Here is a 26,402-nt window from a genome sequence, read left to right on the forward strand (position 1 = left end):
AGTGTGGCGTATGTGTAGAGGCCTTGCGGTCCTGTGGTCATCGGCTGCTGTCCGTCGATCGAAGGTGTTGATGTCCCGTACATGGTCTTCATGTTTGAAAGTCGGAACCCCTTGCCTTGATGGAGGAAGTTGTAACCGCCTCGTAATGCCCAAGGTCTGATATGTAGCCTTCAATCAAGCGTCATTTGCTTCAGTTGGCCAAAGTCGGTACGAGGAGGGCAGTCAAGAGGTGTCTCGATCTGCTGGCTTCGCTCTCAAACGCGCAATTGTTCCATTCGGTTATTGGACGTTTAGTATCGAGTAGATGTGGCCGAGCATCGCGTGGTTCTGTTGATGAAGACAGGGTACGAAGATAGAAATATGATGGAGTCTCATCCGACAACTTACACTGTGGCGATCAAGTATATCCTCCTCGTCTTGGACTGAACCATCTGAACGCGGTGTCGAAGGGACCATATCGTCCGTCGCGAAGTCGTTGCAACCGAAAAAGTCGACAAACAAGAACACAGGAGCCCGTCACCTGTGATGCTCTACTTGCTGCGACGCGTCGAGATGTCAGATGCCAGCAGCGCGCACATCAATTGAGCCCATCAGAAAATTGTTGCACGACTTCGACGGCCAGAATCGGCTCAGTTTGTGAACGCAGGCTCGAATTGCGTATCGTTCCACACGTGTCTGCCGATGGCCTCGGACACAACATACCCGAGACAGCGCACCGTCGTATACAATCTACAGTGTGGATTGCAAAGTCTTGGCAGAATCTTCGGTATCGGGACGAATGTCCTAAGAGGGAAGGTGTGAATTGTCGAGTTTGATATTTCTTCTGGTCTTTTGCAAGGGAACAGTTCCTCCATCGTTTGGTAGCTCGGGATGTGTATCCGTGATGGTTCGTTGGGATGTAGTGACCTCGTGGGGACTTCGGCGGCGGGAAGACTTTCCTGTAGGGCGTAACTCCCAACCACGGCCCTCGTTTCGATGGGGTAATTGTCCAGGTCTTTGCAGGTTTTGTTGTTGCTGCTTGCTGGGTTCGTTAGAAAATCTCTGGTGAGGCTAGACAGACGATGGCCAAAATCGACTCGATCACTCCACTTAAGTGCTTTGAGATTTGCCAGAGGTGTACCCTCCTCGTTCAGCTCAATCGAACCTCATGGAAATGTCATCTCTCCGATTCTTCAACAGGGACAACGCTTCTGTTGACATTTCAGGCAAATCAGATAGCCTGCGGGTGATGGGGAATATTCCACTGTGCGCAGAATATCCAAGGAAAAACAGCTCAATGCCCTCCCCACTTTCTGGCAACAACGCTGAGCAGGCTTGGTTGAATACCACTAATGAAGTGCTTCGTTGAGACGGAAGAACGTGGTCCTTATGTTGGTCTCGGAAGCGCTGCCGCAGGTTCATCACCATCATCGTTCTGTCGGGGGAATCCCCGATTGGTACATGCCAGCTTGTTGATCCTGTCGGCTGCAGGTAGACGACATCGATGAGTAGGAATCGGCACCTCGCAGTCGACATGCGCAAAGCCTACACCGCTGGGCCTTTTCCCGTTGCAGCCGGCGGGTAGGTGGAGGAGCATAGTGGTGACGTTCGAGGAGGTTTGCTCGCAAGGTCGTCATGAAATGGCACAACGTAGACATACGACGCTGGATTAGAGTTCGGCGTACCTGAATGGCAGGCTAGCTTTAATGTAACAACGTACGACCGGCCGTATTTGGACACTGCAAGTCGAGCAACGCGCTGGTAGGAGAAAGCGGAGATGCAAGAAGATGGAGTTCGGGAGCTTGCAACTCTAGACGGGCTCTGTGTAAGATGCGCCATGAGCTCGATCGGTTGTAGACGCCGAGGCGTGGCGGCCGTCAAGGTTGAGAGCAGGAAGTCTTTGCAGCCGCGGCGAAGCTATTGGTGGAATGTTAGGTAAGAATGGGAAGGTTGAAGGACGTTAGGTAACGCAGGCCAGGATTTGCTGTGGCTAGAGCATCATCAAGGTGAAGTTCCTCCTTGGCAGGGAGTGGCTGATCGAGGCCGTCACCTGACGTTGCTGCTCTTCGCCAACGGGCGGGAATTCGCAGGCGTCGGCGGCGTCAAGCTCCCAGCGTGCTGTTGTTGCGCTGGTCGGCGATGTCTGCGTGTGTGCAGACGGTGTGGTATGAAGCTGGCGGACGCCACCACCACTGGCAGCAGAAGCAGGGGCAGCCACGGCCACGTTGTGAATTGCGGAGAAGCGAAGCCGAAGTCGTCATTGCTGGCTGTCCGGTGTCCATTTCTCGTCCGTCTCTTGCTCTGTCTGGCGCGCCGGCTGCTGATGCTGCTGATTGATGAGGCCGGCCTGCTGCTGTACCACCGCGTGCTGAGGACGCTTCTTCCTTCTTACTGCTCCATCCCAACCCAGTCAATGCCAGTCATGACGCCTGTGACGCGCTACGGCTTCGTAGCCTCTGGCATTAGGTAACACCTTTTTCATCTCACTCCCAACAATCCAACAGCCTGCCTCAGCGCTCGCAACGTGGTGGACCGCTCCTCATCGTCGCCTGCTCTTACGCCATACACACCACCGATCCGGTGTTGTCCTTCTTGCCGGCCCGTCTGCGACTGCTGGCCCGGGGTTCACTCCTCCCCACCAACCGCACACCACTCTGCACTCTGCACTGCGTCCGCTCGGCTGTTATCAGCACGCACCTAGCAGCATGGGCCTCTCTCCTCCACCTCTCCTCTGCTCTCATCTCCCGCCCTGCTAACCTGCGCACCACCACCTCTCCTCGAGCTGCACAAGCAGCCGTCGTACGACTCGCGCGCAGTGCCGCCCACCGCCACTGTTCCCGCAGTCCCTTGCGCGACGCACTCTCATCTCGTTCCCGCCAGCGCCAATCTCGACGGCTCATAGCTAGATTTCGACCGTACCGGTGTACTACCGCTCCGGCTCGAGCCTTGTTCACGCCCATCGATCATCCGCATTACCCCACACGTCCTGATACTTTGGCTCATCAAAGATTTCTTCGATACCTTGGTATTGGACCTCCCGCTCGACACCTCTTCCCTCCCGGACTCTTCCCGACCAGGTCCCTGCCCCCGTCCATGCCGCTCTTGTGATGACATCGAAAGTGGTTGCGACTATTAACTCGACTGGCAGGCAGGCTGCTTCGTTCATCCGCGCTGCATCTGCTGTTGGCTGGCATGTGCGCGCCCAGGTGCGCAACAATGAGGGTCTCGTAGCCGAAGAGCTCGACACCCTGGACAATGTCGAGCTCATCGAAGGCGACCTGACTGGCCCCGACCGCTCACGCTTGCTGGCTCGACTCTTCACTGGCGCCAAGATTGCCTTCATCAACACCACTCACTGGGGAGATGAGGTTGCCATTGGTAGAGCATGCGCTGACGCTGCGAAGAAGGCTGGTGTCATGCACTATGTCTACTCGAGCATGCCAGACCACTCTACCTTTGGTGAAGACTGGAGAGCCTTGCCTATGTGGGCGACGAAATTCGCCATTGAAAACTACGTGAGGCAAATCGGCATCCCAGCAACCTTCATCTACACCGGCATCTACAACAACAACTTCACCAGTCTACAGTATCCCCTCTTCCAGATGGAGCTTCAGGATGACGGCAGCTTTGTTTGGCAAGCGCCTTTCCACCCTGATGACCCACTGCCATGGCTGGATGCTGAACATGACGTTGGGCCGGCACTTTTACAGATCTTCAAGATGGGTTCCAAACATTGGAAGGGACAGAGGTGAGTTTGACATGCACCACCCGCTAAATTACTCGACTAACCTGTTGTTCGCCAGGGTGACTATGGCTTTCGAAAAGTTGACGCCAATCCAAGTATGTGCTCGATTCTCGCGTGGTGTTGGCAGACCCGTCCGCTACATTCACGGGCCCATCAAGATCCAAGTATCGATACCGAGTGGATACCGAGAGCAACTCGAAATACTACAAGAAACACTTGGACAAAAGCGTGCGCCTTACTTTGGTCCTGATCTAGAGTATCCTCAAGAAGGCCGCAGCATATGGGAGGGCTACCGAGGCATCGAAGAGTACGCGCGTGAAGTCTTCCCGATTGAAGAGTACGCCAACGGCCTCACTTGGATGGAAGAGGATAGAGACATGTCGGATTATCCCACGCCCAGTGACTTTGGCGATGGCGCCGAAGGCACGAACGGCGAGGGTGGACGATCACGGCCGATGACGCCTGCTGGTTCCCGTGTTCCTCTTCACATTTCCGGAGCGTATACCCCTCGATCGCACCCTGAAGGCTTACACGCAGGTTTCTTTGTTGGCAGCTGCTAGATGCAGGTCACAGTGGGATCAATATTGGTGGCGCTAGGCGGATGTTTGCAGCATTTCACACAAGGAGCATCACGGTCACTGGGGGATGGGAGACAAAAGTTTGGAAGCGACAACAACACCTCAAAGGCAGGAGAGGAAGGAGCGTTCACACCGAGCAAGGGTTGTTCCCTTCGCCCTCTGTGCCACAAGATACCAACACCTGCATTACACTCTTCTACCAAAAACGTAGTCTAAATTCCAACACAGCAGCATCACATCCTCTGGTCATGTCCCGCCAAGTTCACCTCATCGCGTTGATATCAAGAACTGAGTCGGACCGACAAAGACCATCGGTGAGAAGAAAAGACGAGACGAGACGAAACGTTGGCACGAAAAAAGCTATGCATGTGAACGATCTGATAAAAACCCACCCGATATCAATCTCTCTCGTGAGGGAGGAGCCGGATTGGCCGGGCCGTTCTACCGGGGGCTCGGTTCTTTGGGAAGAGGAGTTCCACATGTTCGGAAGCACGAGACCGAGACATATGGGGAACATGCTTCTTGGCTTTGGGGGCGTAGGCGAGATGCGATGGGGAAGGGATTTGACTGACTAGAGTGGGAATGTATGGGTTGCTGATGTGAGTACACAGGAGATGATAATCGATCTATGCTATGATGTTACATACAGGACTTCAATGCTTTTTTGTGGGGGACGACGACGACGCCAGAACAAATGGCATTGTCCGTTTAGGACGCCTTCTTGGCCTTCTTCGAGGGACCGGGACCGTCGCTCATCCTCTTGCGAGTCTTGCCCTTGTCCTGCACCAGAGCGCGGATATCCACCGGCTCGCCCTCCGCCTCGTCGTCTTCTTCATCATCCTCATCATCGTCCTCGAAGTCGATGTCCGACATCTCCTCGATCTCCTGCGCCTGCGTAAAGAACTTGATCGCATTCGGCCACAACTCCTCGGCAATCCCAATCGCCAACTCCTCGCCCGCCTCGTGCACCTCGACATCCGAGTCGTCGTTCGCGGCGAACTTCTCCTCCTCATTCTCCTCCTCGTCCTCAGGCTCCTCGACCTTCTCACCCTTCTTCCTCCGCTCCATCCTCTCCCTATACTCCCTCTGCGCCGCCTCGCTCTCCTCCGCACTCACCCACCGCCGTCCACTCACCCACCCAAACCACGTAAAGAAACTCGTACTCGCCCCACCCCCCAAATGCTCCACCAACTTCCGCACCTTATCATACTCCACCCCCTCCTTCCTCAACATCTCCCCACCCTTCTTCCTGCTCTCCCACAGCCCCACCGCCGCATCCCCCAACCCCTCCGTCAAATCCCTCCCCTTCTTCCAATGCACCTTCACCGGCTCGCTGACCAGCCCCGTCCACCCGTCCTTCGCGCGGCGATACCAAAACTCCTTCTCCAACACCGTATCCTCGAAGTCCTCATTCTCCTTGAACTCAAACCGGATCTTCAAACTCCGCGGCGATGCGTCGTCCCCGCCGGCGTCGAGTTCCGGGCGTGTGACGCTGAGGTTCAGGAGGGACTCGCCGAAGATGCGCGAGTCGGAGGGTTGGACGAATTGGTCGATTTCCGGCGGGGCTTGTTCGAGGACGAGGGCCCAGAAGTTGGGGATTTTGGCGATGGCGGCCGCGCGTTTGGTGTAGAGGGGTTTGGTGAGGTCGTATTGTTTGCGCACTGGATGTCACAAGTCTGTCAGTGGTCTGAAGGTCGAATTGGAGGATTTTTTGGAGGTGGAGTGAAGCAACGTACTGATCTCGCTGTCGACTTCTTCGAATTCATCCTCGAGGAGCGCGAGGTCCTCGTAGGAGATTTGGGCGGCTTCTGCTTCGGCGGAGGCCATTCTGAGGAGAAGTCAGTCTGTTGTTGTTGCGGGAGGTGAAGAGAATGTTGGCTTCGAGGAAAAAAACCGTGTCGCACAAGCTCGAAGCTTGCTGGAGCTTGACGTCGTTAGGGGATCAGGGACCTGACTTAGCGCCGGGTCGGGTCGGAGATCTAGCGAAGGAAGGAGGCTGGGAGTTTGGGGAGGATGTGTTGTCTTCGTCATGATGGCTTAGGCTTCTTTCACTTTCATGCACGTTTCTCGACCTCTTAATCGTAAAGTGCGAAAGGACCAGATCTTCTCGTCCCAAGATATCGATTCTTAGAGGCCTGCATGCCATGAGCGAGCTACGAAAATGTTTGAGCTACCAATATGATTCTTCCAACAGAGCGCTCGTCATTCACGAGGCTACAGTCCCTCAAACTCACAGCTTCTGAGACCTAGTCGAGCGCGTGGTCCTCGGCGAAGCAGCCTGCACATTCTCCTCAGCACCAGCATCCTTCTGGAGGTCCTTCCACCACTTTCTCAACTCAGCGACACGCTGCCTCTCTTCCTCGCCCAACTCCACAGGCGGGCCTTTTGTCTCCTCCCTCGCACCAGAAGTCGCGGAGAAGCTCGCTCCACGCTTCCTCGTGACAGGAACGTGATTCTCAGTATCGGAGCCTTCGCCTTCATTCTCGGCAAAGCGCCACACGCACCACGCGCTGGAATCGGTGGAGATGAGGTAGGGATTGCGCTTGCGAGTTTTGACCACGAATGCACGCAAGAGGACTACGTCGCCGGCCTGGGCTTTTGGCAATGTGGAATGCCATGGTCGGAAGACCTCCACTCTGATGGAGTCGGCGGCAGGAAGGCTGGAGTCGGCGGCAGGAAGGCTGGAGTCGGTAATGCGGAAGATGGTGAAGTAATCTCTCGGACCACTCTTAGCACGCTCCGGTGCCTTCGTCCCATCCGTGACTACTGCAAGAACGTCAACTGTGTTGTCGGTCTGGTACTGGCTCGCTGGGCCGAGCTTCTCTTCCAGGTTCGAAAGAGGGATGAAGTAGGAAAGGGGCGTGGAGAACCCATGGCTTTTCTGGCGTTTGAGAGGTGTTGGCTTCTCTGCGACGGCGCTTGTCTCTTCTGCCGCAGTTTCAGTACGAGTAGAGCGTCGTGGAGAGAACCAGTCAGCAATTGCTGCAGGCACACGGCCGAGTTGGGTGGTGAAAGACTTCCTCGATGCAGTGGAAGTCTTTTGAGGAACAGCAAGCTGTGCGTCGGTCATCTCCTTATCTTGATCGCGGTCCATCTGCACCAGACTCTTCCTTGCCGACTGACGAGTACTAGCCTTTACTGGAGGAGTGACGGAGATTGTGTCCTCCATGTCCTCAGTCTCCTTGACGGCGTTGGCACTTTCAAGTTCACCCTTCGTACGGTGTGTCTGCTGTTTTGTCGACGCTTGCCGGCCACTTCGCTTAGCTGGTGTCGCGACTTCCATGTCTTGAGATAGCTTATCCGATGTCTGGCTTTCGACTTGCGGCTTCCTAGGCGAACGTCGAACAGGCGTCTTCTGAGTTGATGGGAACGAAGACTGTTGAGGTGAAGGCTGTGATGCGATGTCTCCAGACTCTTCCTCTTCCTCGCGCTCTGCAACCTTGTCAAGAGCCTCAGTGGGAGCGTGCGACTTCCTAGGTGAACGTCTCACGGGCGTCTGTTGGGTTGGGCTGAGAAGAGTATGGTTGGTGTCAAGCTGCACGCTTCGACGGCGCCGTTGCGAAGCTGTGACTTGAGCGTGCTGGCAGTCATGTGAAGTATCGACATCCACCTTCGCAGGCTCTTCAGCGTCTTCCTGTGTTTTCCGAGGTGATCGTCTCACATGTGTCTTCTTGGCCGGACTACCAAGAGCCTCGTTCGCAGCCCTCTGGCCTCGTCGCGTGCGTGGTGGCGTGGTAGGCTCCTGCGGTGTGACCCCTTGGTTGGCTTCCTCCACCACCACCTTCAGTTCGTCATTCGTTTTGGAGTCACCTTGGGTGAGCTGTGGCGTGGGTGGAAGCTCGTTCGGGACGCTGTGGTATGCAATCTGCGTCTCGAAGCCCTGCGACTCCACTCTATGCTGCGAATCTTCTGGACTGATTGGCAAAGCAGGGTGTGAAGCCTGCTCAGATCGTACTACCGTCTGTTGGTCAAGATTCTGGATTTCGTCCACCAGTTCAGTTTCGACGACCTCTTCAACCACTTCAACATTGTTCGGTACCGGCTCTTGCTCAAGTGCGATCTCCTCAGACAAGCGACGCTTCAGGCTTGAGTTGATCTGAGCGACTTCAGGTCGTTGCGTTTGTTCTGAGAAACTCGACACCTGGACACTGTCAGTTTCCATTTCTTCGATGCGTTGGAATGGCTTGGGCGCGTCTGGCTGCGCAGCATCAACGTCCATGGCCACACCATCCTGCAAATCCTCCTGAATGTGGATGGATTGACCGGGATCGATCGAAGGTCTATCCACCGTCTCGGCCATCTCGAGAGCAGGATCAAGAATCAGAGCGCCATCGTGTTGAGTGACTGTAAGCTCTTCGGGTGCTGTCTGGTCTGGCCAAGCGACAGGTGCAGACTCAATCTGTTGCTGTTCTTCGGCGAAGGACTGGACTTCAGTCGGAGGCAGATTATCACTGTTATCTGTGGCAACGGATGTCGCAGACTGGAAAGAGAAGTAGTGATACGGATCGTTGGCTGTAGCTGCCGCCTGCTGGGTCATCTGTGGCATTGCAGCACCTTCGAACTCCTGATTCTGAACTTGCTCGGCGAAGAATCCATCTGGTTGATTTCGACCCAACCATAGTCCATTCTCTTGGGACGTGTCGGCGATGATGGTTTCATACTCCTCCGCTATGGGCGTTGCAATCTCAGACCTATCAACGGTGGTCTGTGTGGTGTCCAACATGTCCGATTGCAGAGCGCTGCCCTGAGAGTCTTGAGTAACATGCCGAGAAGCACTTTGCGATGGCCGATCCGGAGGATGCAAACTCGGAGCAGGCATTCTCTGCTGAGTCAAACTTGGATAGGACGGCTCATCGTGTTCAGGCTCAAGCCTTGGATTCTGCTCTTCAGTTTTACCAACGACCTGCTTGGGTGCTTGTGGTGGTTGCTCATCTTCGTCAGAGCTGTCGCCGAGGTCGGCAACCGTTACCTGCGTAGGTCTAGGGGCGGAGCTGGATGGTGGCGATTGAGGCTCCTCGAGTCTCTCAGGAGCAATCGCTTCCCCAAGTTCCTGATTGATTGGAACCCCGTCAGGGACAGGATCCTCGTGAACGTCCTCCATCTCGACATCAATCTGGGGCGTTTCGTTGATAACTGGTGTTTCGGCCTGGTGAAAAGGCTTTTCCGTGGCGGTCTTGCTGGCTGGAGTCTGATCAGTACCACTGTGCTTTCCATGGTCTTTCTCTTGCTCGTCCGCGTGCACAGCTGACAGGAGCGAGCCATCATTGACATCAGTGGCCGGTAAGCTATCACCAGTCTCCTCAATGGCTTCAGCGGCTCCCGCATCCAGTGCCTCGAAGTTCTCAGTCTGTTTCTCCAATGCCGATGGGACTTGGTCCCTGAGATGGTCGGCGACATCTGAATCAGGTTGGGCAGCGACTTCGGGCATGTCCTGCTCTTGCTTCACGTCTGCATCGATGCCAGTGTCCTTGACTGGTATGCCTGCAGGTTCAAGCTTCTCTTTCGTGTCTAGAACTGATTGCGCGACAGGCATAGCTGGTGTGGGCGTCAGCGGTTGTTGCTGTCTGGGTAATTCGGGTGAAGGTGAAGCTCTGAATCCAAACAGACTGCTGAAAGTCTTCGCCATGATACGTTCCTTCTCAGACTGTGGCGTTGACTTTGGCTGGAAGGGAGTGTCATTAGCAGCTCCATCAAAGCCAAAGAGTCCAGGCGGTGGTCGTGTTGGTGTCTTCAACGTTTCTCGATTCTCTTTGCGGATTTCTTCTCTCGCTTCTGTCAACGATTCGAGTGCGTTTGCTGGTAATGAGAGTTTCGCCTCTGGGGTAGACTGCTTCTCCGTAGCAGCCGGCTTAGTCTCTTCGACTTCATTTTGACTTGCCATTTCTAGGCTGGCGACGGGCTCCTGCGGCGTCTCTGAGATCTCTACGACATCCTCCTCGACATCTTCCTCGACATCTTCCTCGCTTTCCTCCTCGTCCGATTCTTCGGATCCAGGTTCTTCGCCCATGTCATCAGGCTCTATGACTTCCTCAGCATCGTCCTCATGAAGTTGAGACGATTCGTCGTAGTAGCCTTCCTCCTGATGATCGACTCTGACTCGCCCGCTCTCGGTAACAGATGGGAATCTCCTGCGCATGTGGTCATAATACATATCTTCATCTTCCTCGGTATCGGACAGATACTCTGGAACGGTGTGTTGATCATGGTGCTGTACATCTGTGAACATGGATTGCTGTAAACCTGTGGTATCGATGTTGGGGCGTTGGTTGAATGAGTCCTCCTCGTCACGCACGATCTCTGCTGTGGATGCAAGACTCGCTGCTGGCGAAGAACTCAGTATTTGCGGATGGTCTGGTTGAGAGCCTGCTTGTACAACCTCGGGAACATCAGTGATGACGTCCAGAATTTCCTGGGCGATAGACTGCTCAGGTTGAGACTGCGTTCGTCTTTGGATTTCATTATGTCTGGCAGCATCAGCTGCTTCAACGAGGGCATCCAGAGCAGTGGGCCCGGTGGTCGAACTCAGAACTTGACTGCCAAATTGAATCTGCGAAGCATCTGTTGGGAAGGGTGACGGTAGTGGCAGAGCAGATGAAGGAACAGGATGCAGCTTGGGCGTCGAAGGGCCGTCGTCGTCAGCGTTTCCGCTCTGCTGGTTTTCTTCTGTCTGCAGGAAAGGAGGGTCCGAAGGTAAATGGAGTCGTGGCAATGGTGGTGGTGGCATGGTTTGAAGACCAGAGATTCGAGAAGGAGATTGACCAGTTTCTGCGAGCGGAGACTCAGCTGCTGATACGTTCTGCACCGCAGACTCTCCTAGCTGCTCTACAGCGGATCGATTATCCGGCTTGCTTGTGGCCTGGTCCTTTTCAGCATCAACCTCCATGACCGTGACGTCCTCCTTCTCAGGACTAGGTGTCCTCCCGGTGAGCTTCCACCGCTTCACGCCGCCAAAGGAGATCCTCTGCCTCTTCCTAGCACCAACATTGTCTTCAAGCTCCTTCTCCACGTCCGCAAAAGGGTCCCAAGACGTTTTGTCCGTTGACAGTCGCGATCTCTTCACAAACGCAGGACTGGAGTAGATTGGAGTAACATCGGCACCGCCCATACTCATCCGCATCCACAATGGCGCAGCCCTCACTGGAGTTGCATGGTTTCCATTTGCCATTAGCTGCTCAGGCTCCTCTGGGGGAGGGGTGGTCTCGTTGACCTGGATCCTCACATCACTCTCCTCTCCACTGGCTTTCTTCGACACACTCAAAGCCAACTGTCCCCCATACACGAGCTCCCCATCAACGCTCTTGCCAGGCGTAGCGACCCGCGTCTGCTCGCCCGCCCATTGCGCGCCTCCGAGCTCCAGTACCAGCTCATCACCAATTCCAATACGGCCTTTCGCAACGGCCTCTGCGCTAGCTCCTGTAAAGCGAACTCGCACCTGCCCTTTCTTATTGCGCAGGCGGAAGTCCGGGTCTGCGAGGAGCAGCGCACATTGCTTGGTGCTGGAGCTGTAGGGCCATAGCAGCGAGACGACAGCGCGGATGGATTTCGAAGCTGGCGGGGCCTCGGAGGGCGACAGGACGTTGATTGGGATGGTCGTCGCCTCCATCTTGGGTATGATTTCAATCGTCAGGTGAGTTCAGCATTTTCGTCCAGTACTCGTACACTCGTCGAGTGGTGGCGTGTTGGTGTCGTGTGGCCTTGTCAAAGTCCCGTCACCAATCGTTCGCGTTGTGGTACCGGTGGTCCGTGCATGTCCAGCATGACCTCAGCCAAACACTCAATCCTGCCTCCGCTCAATCACCTTCAACAACTCACAACGACTATGGCACTCGCCGCTGGAAAGGACCGTTTCGAAGCCTGCTGGCGAATTCAAGACTGCGGCTCCTGCATCAACGACAAGCATAGCTGTGGCTGGTGTCCCTTCAGTTCAACATGTGTGCCCGTATCTTCGCTGGTTGACCCAGTATCAAACGGAGCTGTCTGTCCCATGACTTCAGAGCGATTCGAATTGCGAACAAAAGCACTGGGTTGCGGATGCTCTACCACGACGCTGCTCAGCGTGATAGTTACTGTCTTCTCAACGATCGCAGCATTGGCACTACTCTTCGGCATTGGCTGGATTATCAAACGAGTCAACCCCTTCCTAGGCTCTGGAACGTACAAAGGGACCAAAATCGAGGTCAAGTCCGATGGGACTAGAGATGTACGACAATGGGAGAGAGACAACTGGCGCAAGTGGCTTTACCGAGCCTGGGCACGTCCGGACCTCAAACATCACAGCGAACAGCAGGAAGTGACTGAACGATCTCGATTACTTGGTTGAGCTACTTCTTCATCGAGTTCAATCCCTCCTTGATCGCCGCAGCTTGAGCCTTGACATCAATCCAAGCCCAAGGCGCGACAGGCTCAGCTACTGCCCAGATATCATCCACGACTTTGACAAGTTCTTCAGGCAACGATCCTTGATCACAAATCTTCAAATTTTCCTCAATCTGGCTCAGATGAGCAGCAGAAAATAACATTGCATCTCCAAGCTCTCCACGGAGCGCTGAGTGGTGGAGAACCCATCTCATGGCTACCGCATGACCAGTGAGGCCATGCTTCTGAGCAGCCTCGTGCACTTTCATGGCACTGCTCAACAGCTCGTCACGCAAATATGATGCTGAGTAGAATTTGCCAGCGAAGGTGGAGTTGGAGAAGCGGCCTTCTGGCAGGTTGATCGAGTCTTTCGTGACTTTGCCACTAAAGAGACCCGCGGCGGATGGACGGTTATCACAGTCAGTCACGTCGTTCTCGAGACCAAAGCCAATACTTACGAGTAAGCATAGAAAGCAATGCCGTACTTTCTGAGAACCGGCAAGAGCTCCTTCTCAGCCAGTCTCGCCACAGGGTTATACTGCCCCTGATAAACAGTCGGCTTGACGAATCCTGCACGAATCACATCAGCAAAAGACCATCTCGAAACAATCACACATCACATCTTCACCTCTCTTCTCCGCAAACTCCACAATCTCCTCCACCTCCCCAGGAGAATAATTACTCAACCCAAACCTCCTAAACCTCCCCTCCCTCCACGCCGCATCCATCGCCTCCACCGTCTCCTCAAACCGCACATCCACCGACCGCAACGTCAAATACATGACATCCACCTGCTCCACCCCGAGCGCCTTCAAACTCTCCTCAATACTCTTCCTCACATTCTCCTTCGAAAGAGCCTTTTCGATCAAGGAGTTGATTTTCGTGTCGATGGTCGCCCAGGCGGTTGTCCCAGACGAGGCGAGGAGTTCTTCCGAGCGCCCGAGGTGTTCGAGCGGGTAGGCGCGGGAGGTGTCGATTGTGGTGTGGTTGTAGGAGTGGAAGAGGGTGCATTGGGCTTTGACGGCGGCTGTGTCGGGAACGCGAGGGCCGCCGAATTGGCCTGCGCCGAGGATGATCTGTTGTTGTCAATGAGGGCCACTGTAGTCATTAGGATGGTGGTGGTATTATTACCTTGGGACGGTTCGAGAGGTCTGGTGCCATACTGGTAAGAACTACTCCTAAACGACCGATGAAAAATAGGAGAACAAGGATCCTTCAAATCGTGATGGACTGAGTACCTAATGGTGCTTCGATAACTGCCTTCTTCCGAACCGTAAAGCGCATTCCCGCCCCTTCTTATATATCCCATCCCCCAGAGCACCACCAATTCTCTCCACACATACCCATTTCCATTTCCATGCACCGAAACGGACCAAGCCTTACCCCTCTCAACCCCCGTCGCCGCCCTCGGATCCTTCGCCAAGTGCCTCCCATTCGCATCGTCTCTGCAATCGACAGACTGGCAAGACCCTCCCTTTTGCCTATTCAGGCGAAACCCCTCTCACCTATCCAATCGACAACCTCCCGGTAATGCAGTGGAACTGCCATGCCATGGATAAGTCAGCATTTCACATGCATGCGGGACGGGAACGGAATCCTTCTGACAGAGGATGGGCGCCGGGTCTTGGAGCTGCAGGAAACAGTACCGCAAGGTGTGCCGAAACGGGGAGACCTTGTCCGCGGGACACGAATCTTGATTTCCTGTCACTCGGAAGACGGGCGTGGACAAGACGAAGGAAGGAGAATCGAGCAACAAAACACCCAAAACGTTTCCAATTCTCAACATAGCTCATATCTCATTCCTTCCGCCAGCATCATTCATCCCTACCGCCCAAAAGTCCTCAACTCCCACCACCTCACGGGGATATAAGTAACCGCCGTGACAACCAGCGTAAACTCATTCGCCACATCCCCGCCGGAACTTCCAATCAACTTGCCCAGCGGTCCCACATACCACGTCTCCACCATGCCCATGACCCACGCGACGACGCCCAGCGCGAACGCCGTGCCCGCCGCGATGCCGAGCGGGAGGCGTTTGGGGTCGTTCCAGCCTTCGAGGTCGTAGTTGGCGAAGTTGCCTTTGCGGAAGAGGACGTGTTCGGTGAAGACGATGACGAAGTAGGAGGTGCACCAGTAGCCTGAACATTCCACACGGGTTAGCTTAACGTACACAATCGGATAGGGGAAGTGGGCGGGAGTACTGACCGAGCAAAGCAAGGAAGTTCTGCAAATAGGCATTCAACTTCTCCCTCCCAGCCAACGCCAACGCAATGATCACCCCAAAACACGCAATCGTCCAGATAAACCTCGGAATCTTGCTAAACGGCCGCGAAAACTGCTGGCAGGAAATCGCCGCGCTGTACGTGTTGATGATGTTCATGTTGATGCCGCTCAGAACCAACAAGACCAGAATAAACTTGGCGAATCCGTGCGGGTAGAGCATGGTGTCGATGAGGAAGCCGATGCCTTTGTTCTCGTACGTGTCTTTCCAGTCTGGACGGTTGTTGAAGGCCGAGGAGACGACGGCGCCGGCGGTCATGCCGATGGAGGTGGGGATTGCGATGCCGAAGGTCGTCATGAGGAAGACTTTGGTGCGGGACGTGTTGACGGCGTAGTGGACGTAGTAGTCGCTCGCGATGGTCGCCCAGGAGGCGGAGGATCCATACACGACAGCGAGGAGAGAGAGGACTTCGCCTGAGAGGTCTGCGCCGGTGAGTTTCGAGGGCGTGGTGTTGTCTGCGTAGCGTCCCGTCTCGCCGAAGATGATCATGAAGATGATGAAGTACACCAGCCAGGCATACTTCTCATAAACCAAAATCGCCCTCAAGCCCACGAAACTGACCGCGAGACTGCACACCGCGATGATGATGATTCCGGGAATAATACTGATCGCCCCATCAGAAACCCCCGTGAGAGCCAGTCCACCCGTGATACACCCCACAGCAGACCACCCAATCTGCTGCACGGTATTCAACGCCGCGACAATCTTATTTGGATACCACCCCATACTATACCGCCCAATCGAAATCTGCCGGAGTCCCGTCGCAGGGCCCATGGTCGCGTTGAAGCCACTGATCGCGCCGCCGAGGAGGGATGCAAAGATGATGATGAGGATCGACTGCTTCAGATCCAGCCCAAACTCATACCCGAGAAACCCCGTCGCGAAGCAAGAAACATTCATCGTCCCGCTCGCCCAGAGCAGCGCCATGTTCAGCTGCGAATGCCACGATACTGGCTTCTTGTCCTCGGGGCGTTTGCGGTCGATGGCTTCGCTCTCAACTCCAAGCTTCCTGTCGAGCAAGGCCTCGAAATCCCGGAGTTTGGACAGGATGCCATTGTCTTCACGGATCTGTTCGCCGTTGTATTCTTGCTTGGCATCGTCGTCGCGAGGAGACGAGCGTCCAGAAACCTGCGAATCGACATCGATGCGCGTAGCCGCGAGTTTCTCTTCCGTGGTGAGGGGACGCTGCGGCAGGCCGGCGGGGACGCTCGTGATGAGCTCCTCCGGCCGGCCGTGTTGGTTCTCTTCGTCCCAGCCGTTTCCCATCCTGACGATCCCTCGCAATCGATATTGTCCAGGGTAGGTGGAAAGCGGGTAGAGTGAAAGGAAAGAAAGAGGTGAAGTCCAAAAGACAGCTGAGTCGCGTGCCCACAGCCCACAGAAACCCAAAACCCCAGCAGGAAACGGCCACCACGAAAGACGGGACAATTTAAACGGAGTGGCGCGGCGGGCACCAACGACCAAAGAGGCAGCTCTGGGTGATGAATCGCTCACAAGGCGAAAGAGAAAAAGCTTATCTGCGAAGCTAAGATTATGCAAGCTATGCAGGGAAGATTGGGCGACGACGTGTGATTTGTCCACGCGCAGTTCTAGAACTCGGGGAGCGGCACGATATGCGCAGGCCAGACGGTTGTGTCATGTTGGTGTTGGCGGCGATGACCGAACTGCACTGTAGACCAATGTAACCATAAGATGGATTTGATGAAGACAGCGTCGTAGTCGTTTACTCCTCTACTGATAACGTATGGGTATAGTGCACTGTAAGACGGTATCTACCTGTACAGAGCCCGCCCTCCATCCAAGAATCCAATCCCAATCCCAATCACCAACCAACTCCTCGCTGAACGAATCAAAATCAAATCGTCGTATAGGATCCGCTCAAAAACTATCCATCTCTTCCCGTTGCCTCAGAATCTCCTTCGCAAGAGAATCCCCACCCTTACTGCTGAGGCTCATCCAGTGATGCGCGACACACATCGTGGTTGGATCGCAACGGTTGGGATCCTGGTTCTTGCGCCATTTGCTCTCGAGCTCTTCCTTGAAAACATCCCTGGTCCTGGCAAAGGGCGCGATGATTCGATCCATGAGCTCGGGATGCGTCAGGTACAGTGTAGCCAGCTCCCGCTGAGCGACGGGATCACCTTCCTTGGCGGTGATTTGAAGGAGGTATGCTGCGTCTGCCATGCTGTAGCGAGAGACTTCTTCGGCGGATGGGGTGCGACTCGGTGCTGCGAATGTCGCAGAGTCGCGTTGTTGTTGTGCGGTGGATGAGGATCGTCCATGGCCGCGGTTGTTGGAGTGGTAAGCGATGATGCTGTCCGCCGTCTCGACCATGATTGTGCGAGCTTCTTGCTTGAGTGATGTGATGGCTACTGCGGCGTTGCAGAATGCCTTGCCTTCGGGAGTGTTGTGTAGAATGGATGAAGGCAAAAGAGCAGCAATGTACTGCAGGTCTCTGAAGATGGTCGCCGGTCGAAGGGTGCTCTTGGAGAACACATTGCGAAAGCCTGCCACACTTGTTTCCGCAAGTCCGTTTGATCTTCGTTCTTGGACAAGTTGGCCCATCTCCGAGCTTGATCTCGCAAATGACAGTGAAGGGGACTCATTCGCGGCCTGTTCTGCCATGTACGGCACTAAGAGTCGATCAATGTCATACAGACAAGCAAGTTTCGTGGATGGGTTGCTGATCGCAGAGAACTTCTGTAACAGTGTCCTGAACGCGCTGTCGAAGCTGAAACGTGGAATCGTAGGTCGTGGTGGAGCACTTGAGTCCATAGTCGGGGTCTGAGACCCGATGCTGGCATGCACAGCGTACAGACCACGGAAATGTCGGTCCGTCAAATCACGTCCCAGTCCACTCCAATACGCATGATCAGTCTCGCTGCCCTCGTTGAACAGAGTCGATGTGAGATCACTGAGCACAAGACTGGTCGCCCGGTGTCTCAACCTCTCGAGAGACGGCTGATCAGCGATGGTAGATGGATTTGGTAGCTTCTGTGCTGCAGAGTCCAGCGCAGACTGTGTCTGAGAATCTCCAATACTTGTAGCACTTGATGGCGAGTCGACTTCGGTCATCGCAGGCGACCAGAACGGCATGGAGGATTTGCTGGCCAGAGTCGGACTTCGCGAGTCCAGGTAGTCGCGCGAGCTGGCATTGGACAAGGTATGCGATGCACTCGAGAGGCCATCAGTACTTCGAAGCTGGCTCGATAACGACAACATGCCATGCGAGCCCGAAAGACCTGCGAGGAGACTTGGCTTTCTTTGTGCAATTTGCTGCTGACGAAAGACGGCGTCCCTCGCGAATAGTGTGTTCTGCCAAAGGGTAGAACCTTCGGCCGGCGTTGCAACAATCTGGTCCACGCATTTGCGAATCTCCATACACAACTTGTGTAGTCGCTCTTCGCCTCTGCAAAGATTGTCGATGTTCTGACGATCCATCCAAAGCTGTGTCGACTTCGATTGATCATCACTGAGCTTATTTGGGCCTCCGTGATCAGGTTTGGCGCTGAGAATCTCCAGAATCTGTGCTTCTGTTTTGAGGTGCATGTTTGTGCTTGAAAGCTTCGTTGCACTCCAATGTCGCAGTGGAGGAGACAGTCGTGTCCGTGAGAGTCTCTTTGGCTTTCCCATCACACGCAGAGCCGACGCAATCGAGCGTGCCTCGTCATATGGTGCTGAAGTACGAACGTCAGCCACGTACCACATCTTGTCTCTCAGGCGTTCATGCTCGTCCAAGAGAGGCTTCAAAGATTCGTTGTGCAGCTGTTGCAAGGAGCTGAGGGTCCGAACCCAAGCCTCGCATGTATCTTCCAACTTCAGGGCTCGCTTGACTGACTTCCGCGCATTCAATTCAATCTCCCCCAGTAGATCACGGAGAGGGTGCATGTTAGCAGCACGGAAGATATGTGACTGGAAATCTTGATACTGCTGAAACCAAGAGTGCGCCTCAACGAAATTGCCACGATCTTCAGATTCTTGGATCGTTTCCTCGAAAAGTGTCTCCAAGTTGCTCTCGATCTCTTCGAGGGCATGTCGACCTGTGAGATTGGCTGTGGAATGTGATAACTCGCTGGCCTCTGTCCGCTGCAGGAGAACTTCCACCGCTCGCCTGCAGCTGGTACGCTCTTTGGAAAGACTCGTCAGAATTGTATCACCCGAAGGCGTCACAGATCCATCACGCAGGCCTTTGGAAAGTGAGGAAGCATGCGAGAGCTTGCTGCGCAATGTGCATAGAGTAGAATCGTTCCCACCGGCTGTGAGAACGTCCCAAATATCCTTTGTGGCTGATCGACCGGTAACAAGGTCCTCCAGCTCTAGGCATACTTCTCGCATATGGGCGGAATCCAAAGGTGATTCCTCGAGGTCCAAATTGGCAATGGCAGTCTCTACACTTCCAAAGCTCTGGGTGTCCTGTAAAGCTGGGCTAGACATTTCCGAGTGTAGCTCTAGACCCTTGGCTTGAGAGAAGAGAGAAAAGCCGGAAATCGACGAAGCAGATGATTGGAGACCGGACTTCAAATTGTCGCCGTCAGATGACACAGAAGCAGGCCGTCTCCGTGGGTATAGCGCGTTGAGAGTGGTAATGACATCTTTTGCGGAAATGGCCACGAATACGGCACTGTCCTGAGGTTTCACAGGCCTGGAGTTTGCGCATTTCGAAGGATTGCTTGCTCGAGAGCCTTGAAATCTCACCATGATGTTGTTTACGCGTTGCACAGTATCTGCTGCCGATGCGGTACCATGTCGCCTTTCCTGTTGTCAGCTTTGCACTTCCAAGCTTGAATCGCCGACTAACCATGAATATGCCACATCAAAAGCGGCTTTTTGTGCGCGGCTGGCAATCTCACGGAGAATGCGGTGGCGAGCGTTGTCGGAAAGGTAGTAATCGGTCAATAGACCATGCGACTTTCAGATGTCAGCAGCGGTTAAACTACAGCCAGGCTGTTTGCACTTACTTCAGGAACAGTGACAGCATTCGAGACAAACGAAGAGAACAGCCAGCGAACAAGGACAAATTGAGGAAACGCATGCTGGTGACCGGGAGAGCTGGCTAGCTTCGTCCATATGGCACGGCACATCTTCAGCGCACCTGGTGGCAGAACGCTTGGGCCTGTTTGATCTCCAAGTAGTTCAAGCAATGAGTCCGCAGCATTGGAATAGAACATCTCTGTGCGTTGCTCCTCCTCTGGGGATACATCTGATCGGCCTTCAATCCTGGCTCGAAACGTTGGCTTTGTGGGTTGCTCAAGTAGGAAAGCGCCATTCTGCAAGGTCTGAAGGATCCACACTTCAAGGCGGTCTTTTCCAGGCCATGGCATAGAAGACGACCAAATATCAAGCACAGCAGGTATCAGTCTCTCGCTTCCGGACTTTTGGTCGGAAACCAATTTGGCACACACGCAGGCCCAAATGTCCGTTGCGCGCTCATCTTCCTGCGGGTCGTTCCTGTTGAGGCCTCTACTTGCGAAAACCAGGGTCTCCAAAGGACTGCTGTATCCGTATGTGGAGAGTAAGTCCACCTGCGCATCAACGACAAATCCTAATGGTTTGGATGTCCTGGAGCTGATTCGTGGGCCGCCTCCAAGTATGGACTCGGATGCTCTGGTATTGGTTCTTTCCGGTAGCAAAGCGACCAGTTCCTTTGGTGACAAAGAAGCTAGACGATTAGCAATGAAAGATTCATCGTGTCTCAACTTTGAAAACAGATCCAGAACTGCGGTTCGTGAAGATGGCGAGAGGTCTCCCAGGAACGACGTAGTAGATCTTGAGGACTCAAGATCCCGGTCAGGCGTAGATGAAGTCTTCAGCGCCTCATCGCAGGCATCGTGAAAGGCATGAAGGAGATTGACAAAACTGTTCTTGTCCTCGGATCTTATACACTCAGCGAGGGTGTACTGAACAGAACGAGATAAGCGAACAAGGCGTGAAGTCCTAGCCGCGGCAATCTGGAGACAATGGAGATGGTTCTCAGCCTGGTGGCACCGGCGCTTGTGATATCTCTGAAGTCTGAGCAACTGGCTGATTTCCGATAATGGCGTCACCGGTCTCTGGTCCTCGTCTGATAATACTGGTGCCGGCGCCGGCGCACGTTGGGTAGATTCCATCATTGGTGGCAGTACCTTTCCAGTCGAAGCCGGGGGAAGAGTTACCTGGACATGGTGGGAAAGTGGCTCCTGCTGTGCCAGGCTCACAGGCTTGACGGCCATGTCTTGGGGAGGTGGAGCGGAGTGCGGGCGGGGAGGGGGGTTGAGAGGGAGGAGATATCGTGGCGTGCCATCCAGAGAAGAGATTCCGGGAGTCGACGACCTCGAGGCATGGTGGGAGGTCAGAGGTGACACGGCTGCAGGAGGTAACATGAATTAGCGGCGGTCGTTGACAGATGCCAGCATTACCAGCATTTGCCAGCTCAGCAGTACATATCCAGGGCCACCGGCTCAGGCTGTGATTGGGCAGCAAGACTACGGCAGGAAAGCAACGTACAGGCGAACAGCGAATCCTTTTGCTCGACATTACAGTCGTTTTCGAGGGCATCGAGCGGGCGTGGCGAGCCAGTGCCGAGCATAGCTTGACGACCGGCGGCGTGGTTGGACCGCGGTGGCTCAGGGCGAAGAGTCGTCTCGTGTCGCTACAGCATCATCATCGCCGCCGTCGCAATCTGCTGCACGAGAGCTGCTGTTCTGCTGCGGGCGGCTGGCGGCTGGCGTCGGCGCTGGGCCGGGTACAGGGCTGCAAGAATCCGCGCTGGGACTGCTCGACGTGGTACAGGCTGGTCGAGAGCGCGGAAGGTGCTGCTGCAGTTGTCGTTGTCGTCGTCGTCGTACGGATGCTGGTGCAAGACTGTCGCAGGGCAACCCGGCGGCGGCGGCGTGTTCAAATGCTCTCGTCGCTTTGGGCGTGGTGCAGCAGAGAGTCAGAGGGTGGGCAGCGTGCCCAATCACGTCCGCATCCTTCACCAACCACGGTGGGTCGTCGACGTGCATCAAGTGCTGCAGAAGCGTGAGGAGAACGCTGAGGCTATATCGGACCCCCTACCTGCAGCATCCCAAGCTTTCCCGCGAACTTTTCAGAATGCCTGCGTATATCTCCTGAAGCTGTCCAACTCTAAGCACTATACAAAGTCCATTCGAGGTCGCCTTGAGTGTGGTATTTCTTAGATTGCGCAGAAGTATAGAATTCTAGCCCTTTTCTTCCTTCGACTAGATGCATTCTAACCTCCAGTCTCATCCGGGGACACCCAGTTATGGTGGAAAGCAGTAGGGACAGAGGCGGCTCCTTAAGAATCTTGGGGGTCCGATATAGCTACGGGGCGTGAGAAGCAGCAGCTGTGCGTTGTGCGATGCCGCCGCTGCCGTGCCATGATTCGCTGGTGCTTTCGCTGGCGAACGGTCGCATGACACCGGCCCTCGCTATCCTCTTTGCGGCCATTCCACGCCTCACTCCCGTCACCTCACCACAGCACAAGAGTCTGTAGAATTCTCCCTCCTCACACCGATACCCAGACCGACTGCCGTGTTGCGACGACGGCTTCAGATCCCCCCATGCCGTGCCACGCCTTAGCTGCGGCGCACGTCGAATCCGGCTGTCCTGGTCATTCAGGTACCGTTTCCTGCGCTTGCCATTCGACATCGATCACGTGGGGCCCATTGATGTGCTGGCATCTTACACGAGAGCTCTCATCTCACAGCCAGGTCGGGCTGACATGGAGGCAAAGACTCTGGCAGAATTGCGGTCAAGCTTCGTCTGGTGGCAATGTGCAGCCTGCGACGCCCCAGTGGTTCGCCTTTGCACTTTAGCTTCTTGTCCACTGCCGGCCACTGTACAAGGCTGATTGTCCCAGGAGCATGGTGCACCAATCAGTCGGTGTGCGTCCATGGGATCCTATGCGCCGTGTCTCTCAACCTTCTATGCCGACGTAGGGGCCTCTGACGTGTGTTGCACCAGGCCCCAACTTTGAACCGCGGTAGACATTCCAGTTTGGCCAAGTATGGGTTCCTTGTGGCATTAAACTTGTCCTGAGGTCGATGGTAAGACGTACTCCTGACGGCGACGGGAGAAGAAACCTTCCCAGCCTCGCATGAACATCGGCGTGTGACCTACGTTAGTCAAGGTCTGTCGAACAGACGGAACCGTTCAGTGTGTGAATGTCACAGCATGTCTGGAAAAAGAGAATGCATGTGGTTGTAAGTCGACAGATTCGGCACACGCCTGGAAATATGAAGCAAAGAAGGAAGGAGCATCTTCCAAACTCCCCCGTCACAAAGAAAGAACACAAGGCAAGGAAAATCAGACCGCATCATCGTACCCAAGACGAAGCTGAGTGGCGTTTCTTCACTGCCATTACTACTGAGTTTCACCCTCCACAGGGCCTCTATCATTTAATTTCAATTCCAATTCCTAGCATCATGTTGGGTCTGTTCCGCCCATTTTCCTTTCCCTTTCCCTTCGCTCGTGCCGAACGCCTCTCATAAACGTCATGAAGCCCGTTCCCCAATCCCTTAAACATCAACAACCCCCATTATCCCTTTCGCATTCGCTCCCTACACAACCACCGCCTGCCCCTGCCCCTGATTCCCACCCCCACCCACAGCCTGCAAATATTGCAAAATCGAACAATCCCCACAACTCACCAACCGCTGCAAATCCCCCACCTGCGCCTGCAACTCCCGCACGCTCTCGAACGCCGCGTTCCGCTCCGCCTCCACTTCTTTGATATACGTCGCCGCCGTGGCGATAATCATCGCCTTGGACGGCAGCCTCGGCGGCAGCGCGGAATCCTCCACATCCGGGCTGCAGACGTACGCGTTTTTGAGGGAGGGCAGGGAGAGCCGCAGGGTTTCGATTTGCGTGTTGAGGTTGTCGCGGTAGCGGCGTTCGATTATGGTGTGTGGGATGCGGCGGTGCGGGCGGGTGGGACGCGGTGTGGGTCTCTCTTCGATGTGCGGGTGGGTGTGGTGTGTTAGGTTGGTGGGTATCCGGCCGGATTGGGAGTGTTCTGAGTCGGAGGAGGTGGTTATGGCTTGGGAGCCTGTGGAGGCCGGCGTTGGGGCGTAGATGGGGGAGATGTGGTTTTCGGGTGATTGTACTGAGGATTGAGGGGAGAGGGATTGTGTCGGGTTGATGGTGGTCGTCTTCATGGCGGTGGTGGCGCACGCAACGCCGGCTTTCTTGCACTCTTCTGGCACGATGCCGCTGAGGCACTGCAGTGATGGGAAGCAGTCGTTCGGAACGGTGGTGGTCGTTGTCGATGTCGTTGCCATTGGTGTTGGTCCCTCCTCCTCAAAGGTGTCAAAGTCGAAGTAGTCGTCCGTGATGGGTGGTTTGTCTCGATCGTTGGATCGGTATGGTATGGTGTTGTGGTATTCTCAATTGACTTTCTGATGTGTGGTCTGATATGATGTGAATAGGAAAGGGGGAAGGATTCCAGCCAGAAGATATATACAAAAGCTAAGCAAACATCCGTTTCACAAACGCACGACGAGCCCACAACGAACAGCAACTGGTTCATCCCTAAGTCTCGCGATCAGCTATTCTTCCCGGCATTGGCAAACGGGATGCTGCCGCGTGCCTGGCGTTCGTATATTTCCATCGGCGTGAAGACCGCACCGGTCCATCGCAGCGAAAACCGATTGGCTACAACGGCCTTAGTCACTCTTTATCGATTGATTAGGTCGCCGCCTTGACAAGGAATGTGGTGAGAGAGATCACGCCACGCACTTGTCTCGGCGGCAAAGGTGGTCGTCTGCGCGGGAAGGCGAGCTCCGCTGTCCGGGAGGTTTTCGTGCTTGGCGTGGTCGTGTCGCTATCGGGTTTCCATAGTCTTGGGTGCCGGAAAGAGGAGTTGGCTCGGGTTGTGCAGAGACCTTTGTCCTGCTGCAAGTTGTATATTGAAAGTGTGGGCGAAAAGTGGGAAAGGCGCAACGAAGAACGTACGACTTGACGCCTCGAGACGCAGCTCATATGTTCGATCGGGCAGCATCGATGGGGAGGTGGAGTTTGGAAGTGAGATATCTCTCGCCATTCTCCACTTGTTACAGTCGTGGCTGTTAGACAACAGCTGCAACAACAGTCCGAATGATGATGTGTATGGACTTACCGACGACTCTTCGATACCTCGATCAGGAAGACCTATCCGCGTTGCATACATTCTGATCCGCATCTCAGAAGCATGTAGACTCTCGATGGTCGGGTTCGTCGAACGATTGCTGTTTTGCACGCACTCCAAGTCTTGAAGAGATTCAGCGTTGCAGACGTCGTTCACAACAGTAGCGTTCATCAAGCACTCGTCCAAGATCTCGTTCCTTCTGTTGAGCACGGTGTCCACGTGTGTCGTGGAAGGTGCGTGTTGATATTGTTGGTTCCGCCTCGCTTCTGAAGTTTCAGACGTCGAGAAGACCACGAGAACGCAAACGCGTGCAATATTGTGGATGCTTTGTATGTCGACAGTCTTCTTTGAATGTCTCTCAGGTGTTGCATTCTTCCCAATGGCTCATGTTCAATTCATGAGGCGGTCCAGCTCTCCAGCACGGTGGTGGTTTGTCGAAGTACACCATCCATCTCGTTTCCACCTCCTCAGCAAGGTCCTCACAAGTGAAGACCATGGAGCCCTGTTGAATTTCGACTTCTCTAGATGAGCAGCTCCCAATGGGATTCATTGTCGTAAGGTCGCAAGTCTCTCATCTCGAGGAAGAGACAACAGCAACACAGAGCCTTCCAGAACGAATAAATCCAAAAACGCGGGGATAGCGCATCCCCAAATATGAGGTGCAGAGATAAACACAGCGGCTGTGCCTCATTTTCTCGCCCTCGCTTCTCACCCAGCCAAAAAAAAAGTGATATCACGCTCTGCCCATCTATCTCGTGACACCTGAGAACACCGCTTAGCTCCCGGCCTACCACAGCCCACGAGTTACTCAGGTCTAGTCCTCATCGAGCTTGAAGGTGAGCGGTACCCAGGGGTCGCTATAGGTGGTCGGTGTCGTTGAGAAGGCCGGGAGTAGGATAGCGAGGAGTCGCCTTGCTTGCTCAGGCTGTCAACGTCTTGGTAGCTGGTTCGCTTGGTGTCGTCGGTTGTTCGAACAGTGTGGTTATTGTGTGAGGATGACATGGTGTGTGTGATGTTTGGTGATTGGGGTATATGTAAAGAGCTGCTGGTTTGCTTGCTTTTCCAAAGGCCTGGAAGGCATGGTCGTGAGGAAAGAGCCAGCTAGCTTCGACAGGATGTCAAAGGCCATGATCGAGGAGGTAGGCCTCTCTTCATACAGGATTTCAATGGCACGTCTAGGAAAGCTCCCTCAGCAAGTTCAATCAACATATATCCATTACGTCTACTATGCATACCTCTCTCTACCCGTGTTCTATCAACACGCTCCCCATCTCCCCCTATCCCTCCCATCTTCTCATGCATGCAAATATCGTACAGTCCCGCTTCCCTCACCATCCATGCCACCCATTTTTGAAAATG

The 26,402-nt window shown here is 54.6% G+C and overlaps 7 protein-coding genes across 7 annotated transcripts; 2 read left to right on the forward strand and 5 right to left on the reverse strand.

Annotated features, from left to right (window-relative positions):
* Positions 1–3,086: 3,086 nt before the first annotated feature.
* M409DRAFT_66815 (uncharacterized protein) lies at positions 3,087–4,284 on the forward strand (the record flags this gene model as incomplete). Its single annotated transcript, XM_033817109.1, has 2 exons — positions 3,087–3,727; positions 3,783–4,284. The coding sequence occupies 2 exons, from the start codon at positions 3,087–3,089 to the stop codon at positions 4,282–4,284; spliced, it is 1,143 nt and encodes a 380-aa protein (XP_033667262.1).
* A 726-nt stretch (positions 4,285–5,010) lies between these two features.
* Positions 5,011–6,129, reverse strand: M409DRAFT_66816 (uncharacterized protein; the record flags this gene model as incomplete). The annotated part of the gene is made up of 2 exons (XM_033817110.1): positions 5,011–5,963; positions 6,039–6,129. The coding sequence occupies 2 exons, from the start codon at positions 6,127–6,129 to the stop codon at positions 5,011–5,013; spliced, it is 1,044 nt and encodes a 347-aa protein (XP_033667263.1).
* A 5,992-nt stretch (positions 6,130–12,121) lies between these two features.
* M409DRAFT_66817 (uncharacterized protein) lies at positions 12,122–12,622 on the forward strand (the record flags this gene model as incomplete). The annotated part of the gene is made up of 1 exon (XM_033817111.1): positions 12,122–12,622. The coding sequence occupies one exon, from the start codon at positions 12,122–12,124 to the stop codon at positions 12,620–12,622; it is 501 nt and encodes a 166-aa protein (XP_033667264.1).
* Position 12,623: 1 nt separating this feature from the next.
* Positions 12,624–13,818, reverse strand: M409DRAFT_23566 (uncharacterized protein; the record flags this gene model as incomplete). Its single annotated transcript, XM_033806844.1, has 4 exons — positions 12,624–13,041; positions 13,116–13,227; positions 13,286–13,733; positions 13,789–13,818. The coding sequence occupies 4 exons, from the start codon at positions 13,816–13,818 to the stop codon at positions 12,624–12,626; spliced, it is 1,008 nt and encodes a 335-aa protein (XP_033667265.1).
* Positions 13,819–14,481: 663 nt separating this feature from the next.
* M409DRAFT_66819 (uncharacterized protein) lies at positions 14,482–16,204 on the reverse strand (the record flags this gene model as incomplete). Its single annotated transcript, XM_033817112.1, has 3 exons — positions 14,482–14,795; positions 14,863–16,006; positions 16,067–16,204. 3 exons carry the CDS (start codon positions 16,202–16,204, stop codon positions 14,482–14,484), a joined length of 1,596 nt encoding a protein of 531 aa, XP_033667266.1.
* Positions 16,205–16,816: 612 nt separating this feature from the next.
* On the reverse strand, positions 16,817–21,147 carry M409DRAFT_23568 (uncharacterized protein; the record flags this gene model as incomplete). Its single annotated transcript, XM_033806845.1, has 3 exons — positions 16,817–19,688; positions 19,737–19,846; positions 19,897–21,147. 3 exons carry the CDS (start codon positions 21,145–21,147, stop codon positions 16,817–16,819), a joined length of 4,233 nt encoding a protein of 1,410 aa, XP_033667267.1.
* Positions 21,148–23,478: 2,331 nt separating this feature from the next.
* Positions 23,479–24,198, reverse strand: M409DRAFT_66821 (uncharacterized protein; the record flags this gene model as incomplete). The annotated part of the gene is made up of 1 exon (XM_033817113.1): positions 23,479–24,198. The coding sequence occupies one exon, from the start codon at positions 24,196–24,198 to the stop codon at positions 23,479–23,481; it is 720 nt and encodes a 239-aa protein (XP_033667268.1).
* Positions 24,199–26,402: the final 2,204 nt, after the last annotated feature.

Source organism: Zasmidium cellare (assembly GCF_010093935.1).
Source record: "Zasmidium cellare ATCC 36951 unplaced genomic scaffold M409scaffold_19, whole genome shotgun sequence".
Taxonomy (NCBI): domain Eukaryota; kingdom Fungi; phylum Ascomycota; class Dothideomycetes; order Mycosphaerellales; family Mycosphaerellaceae; genus Zasmidium; species Zasmidium cellare.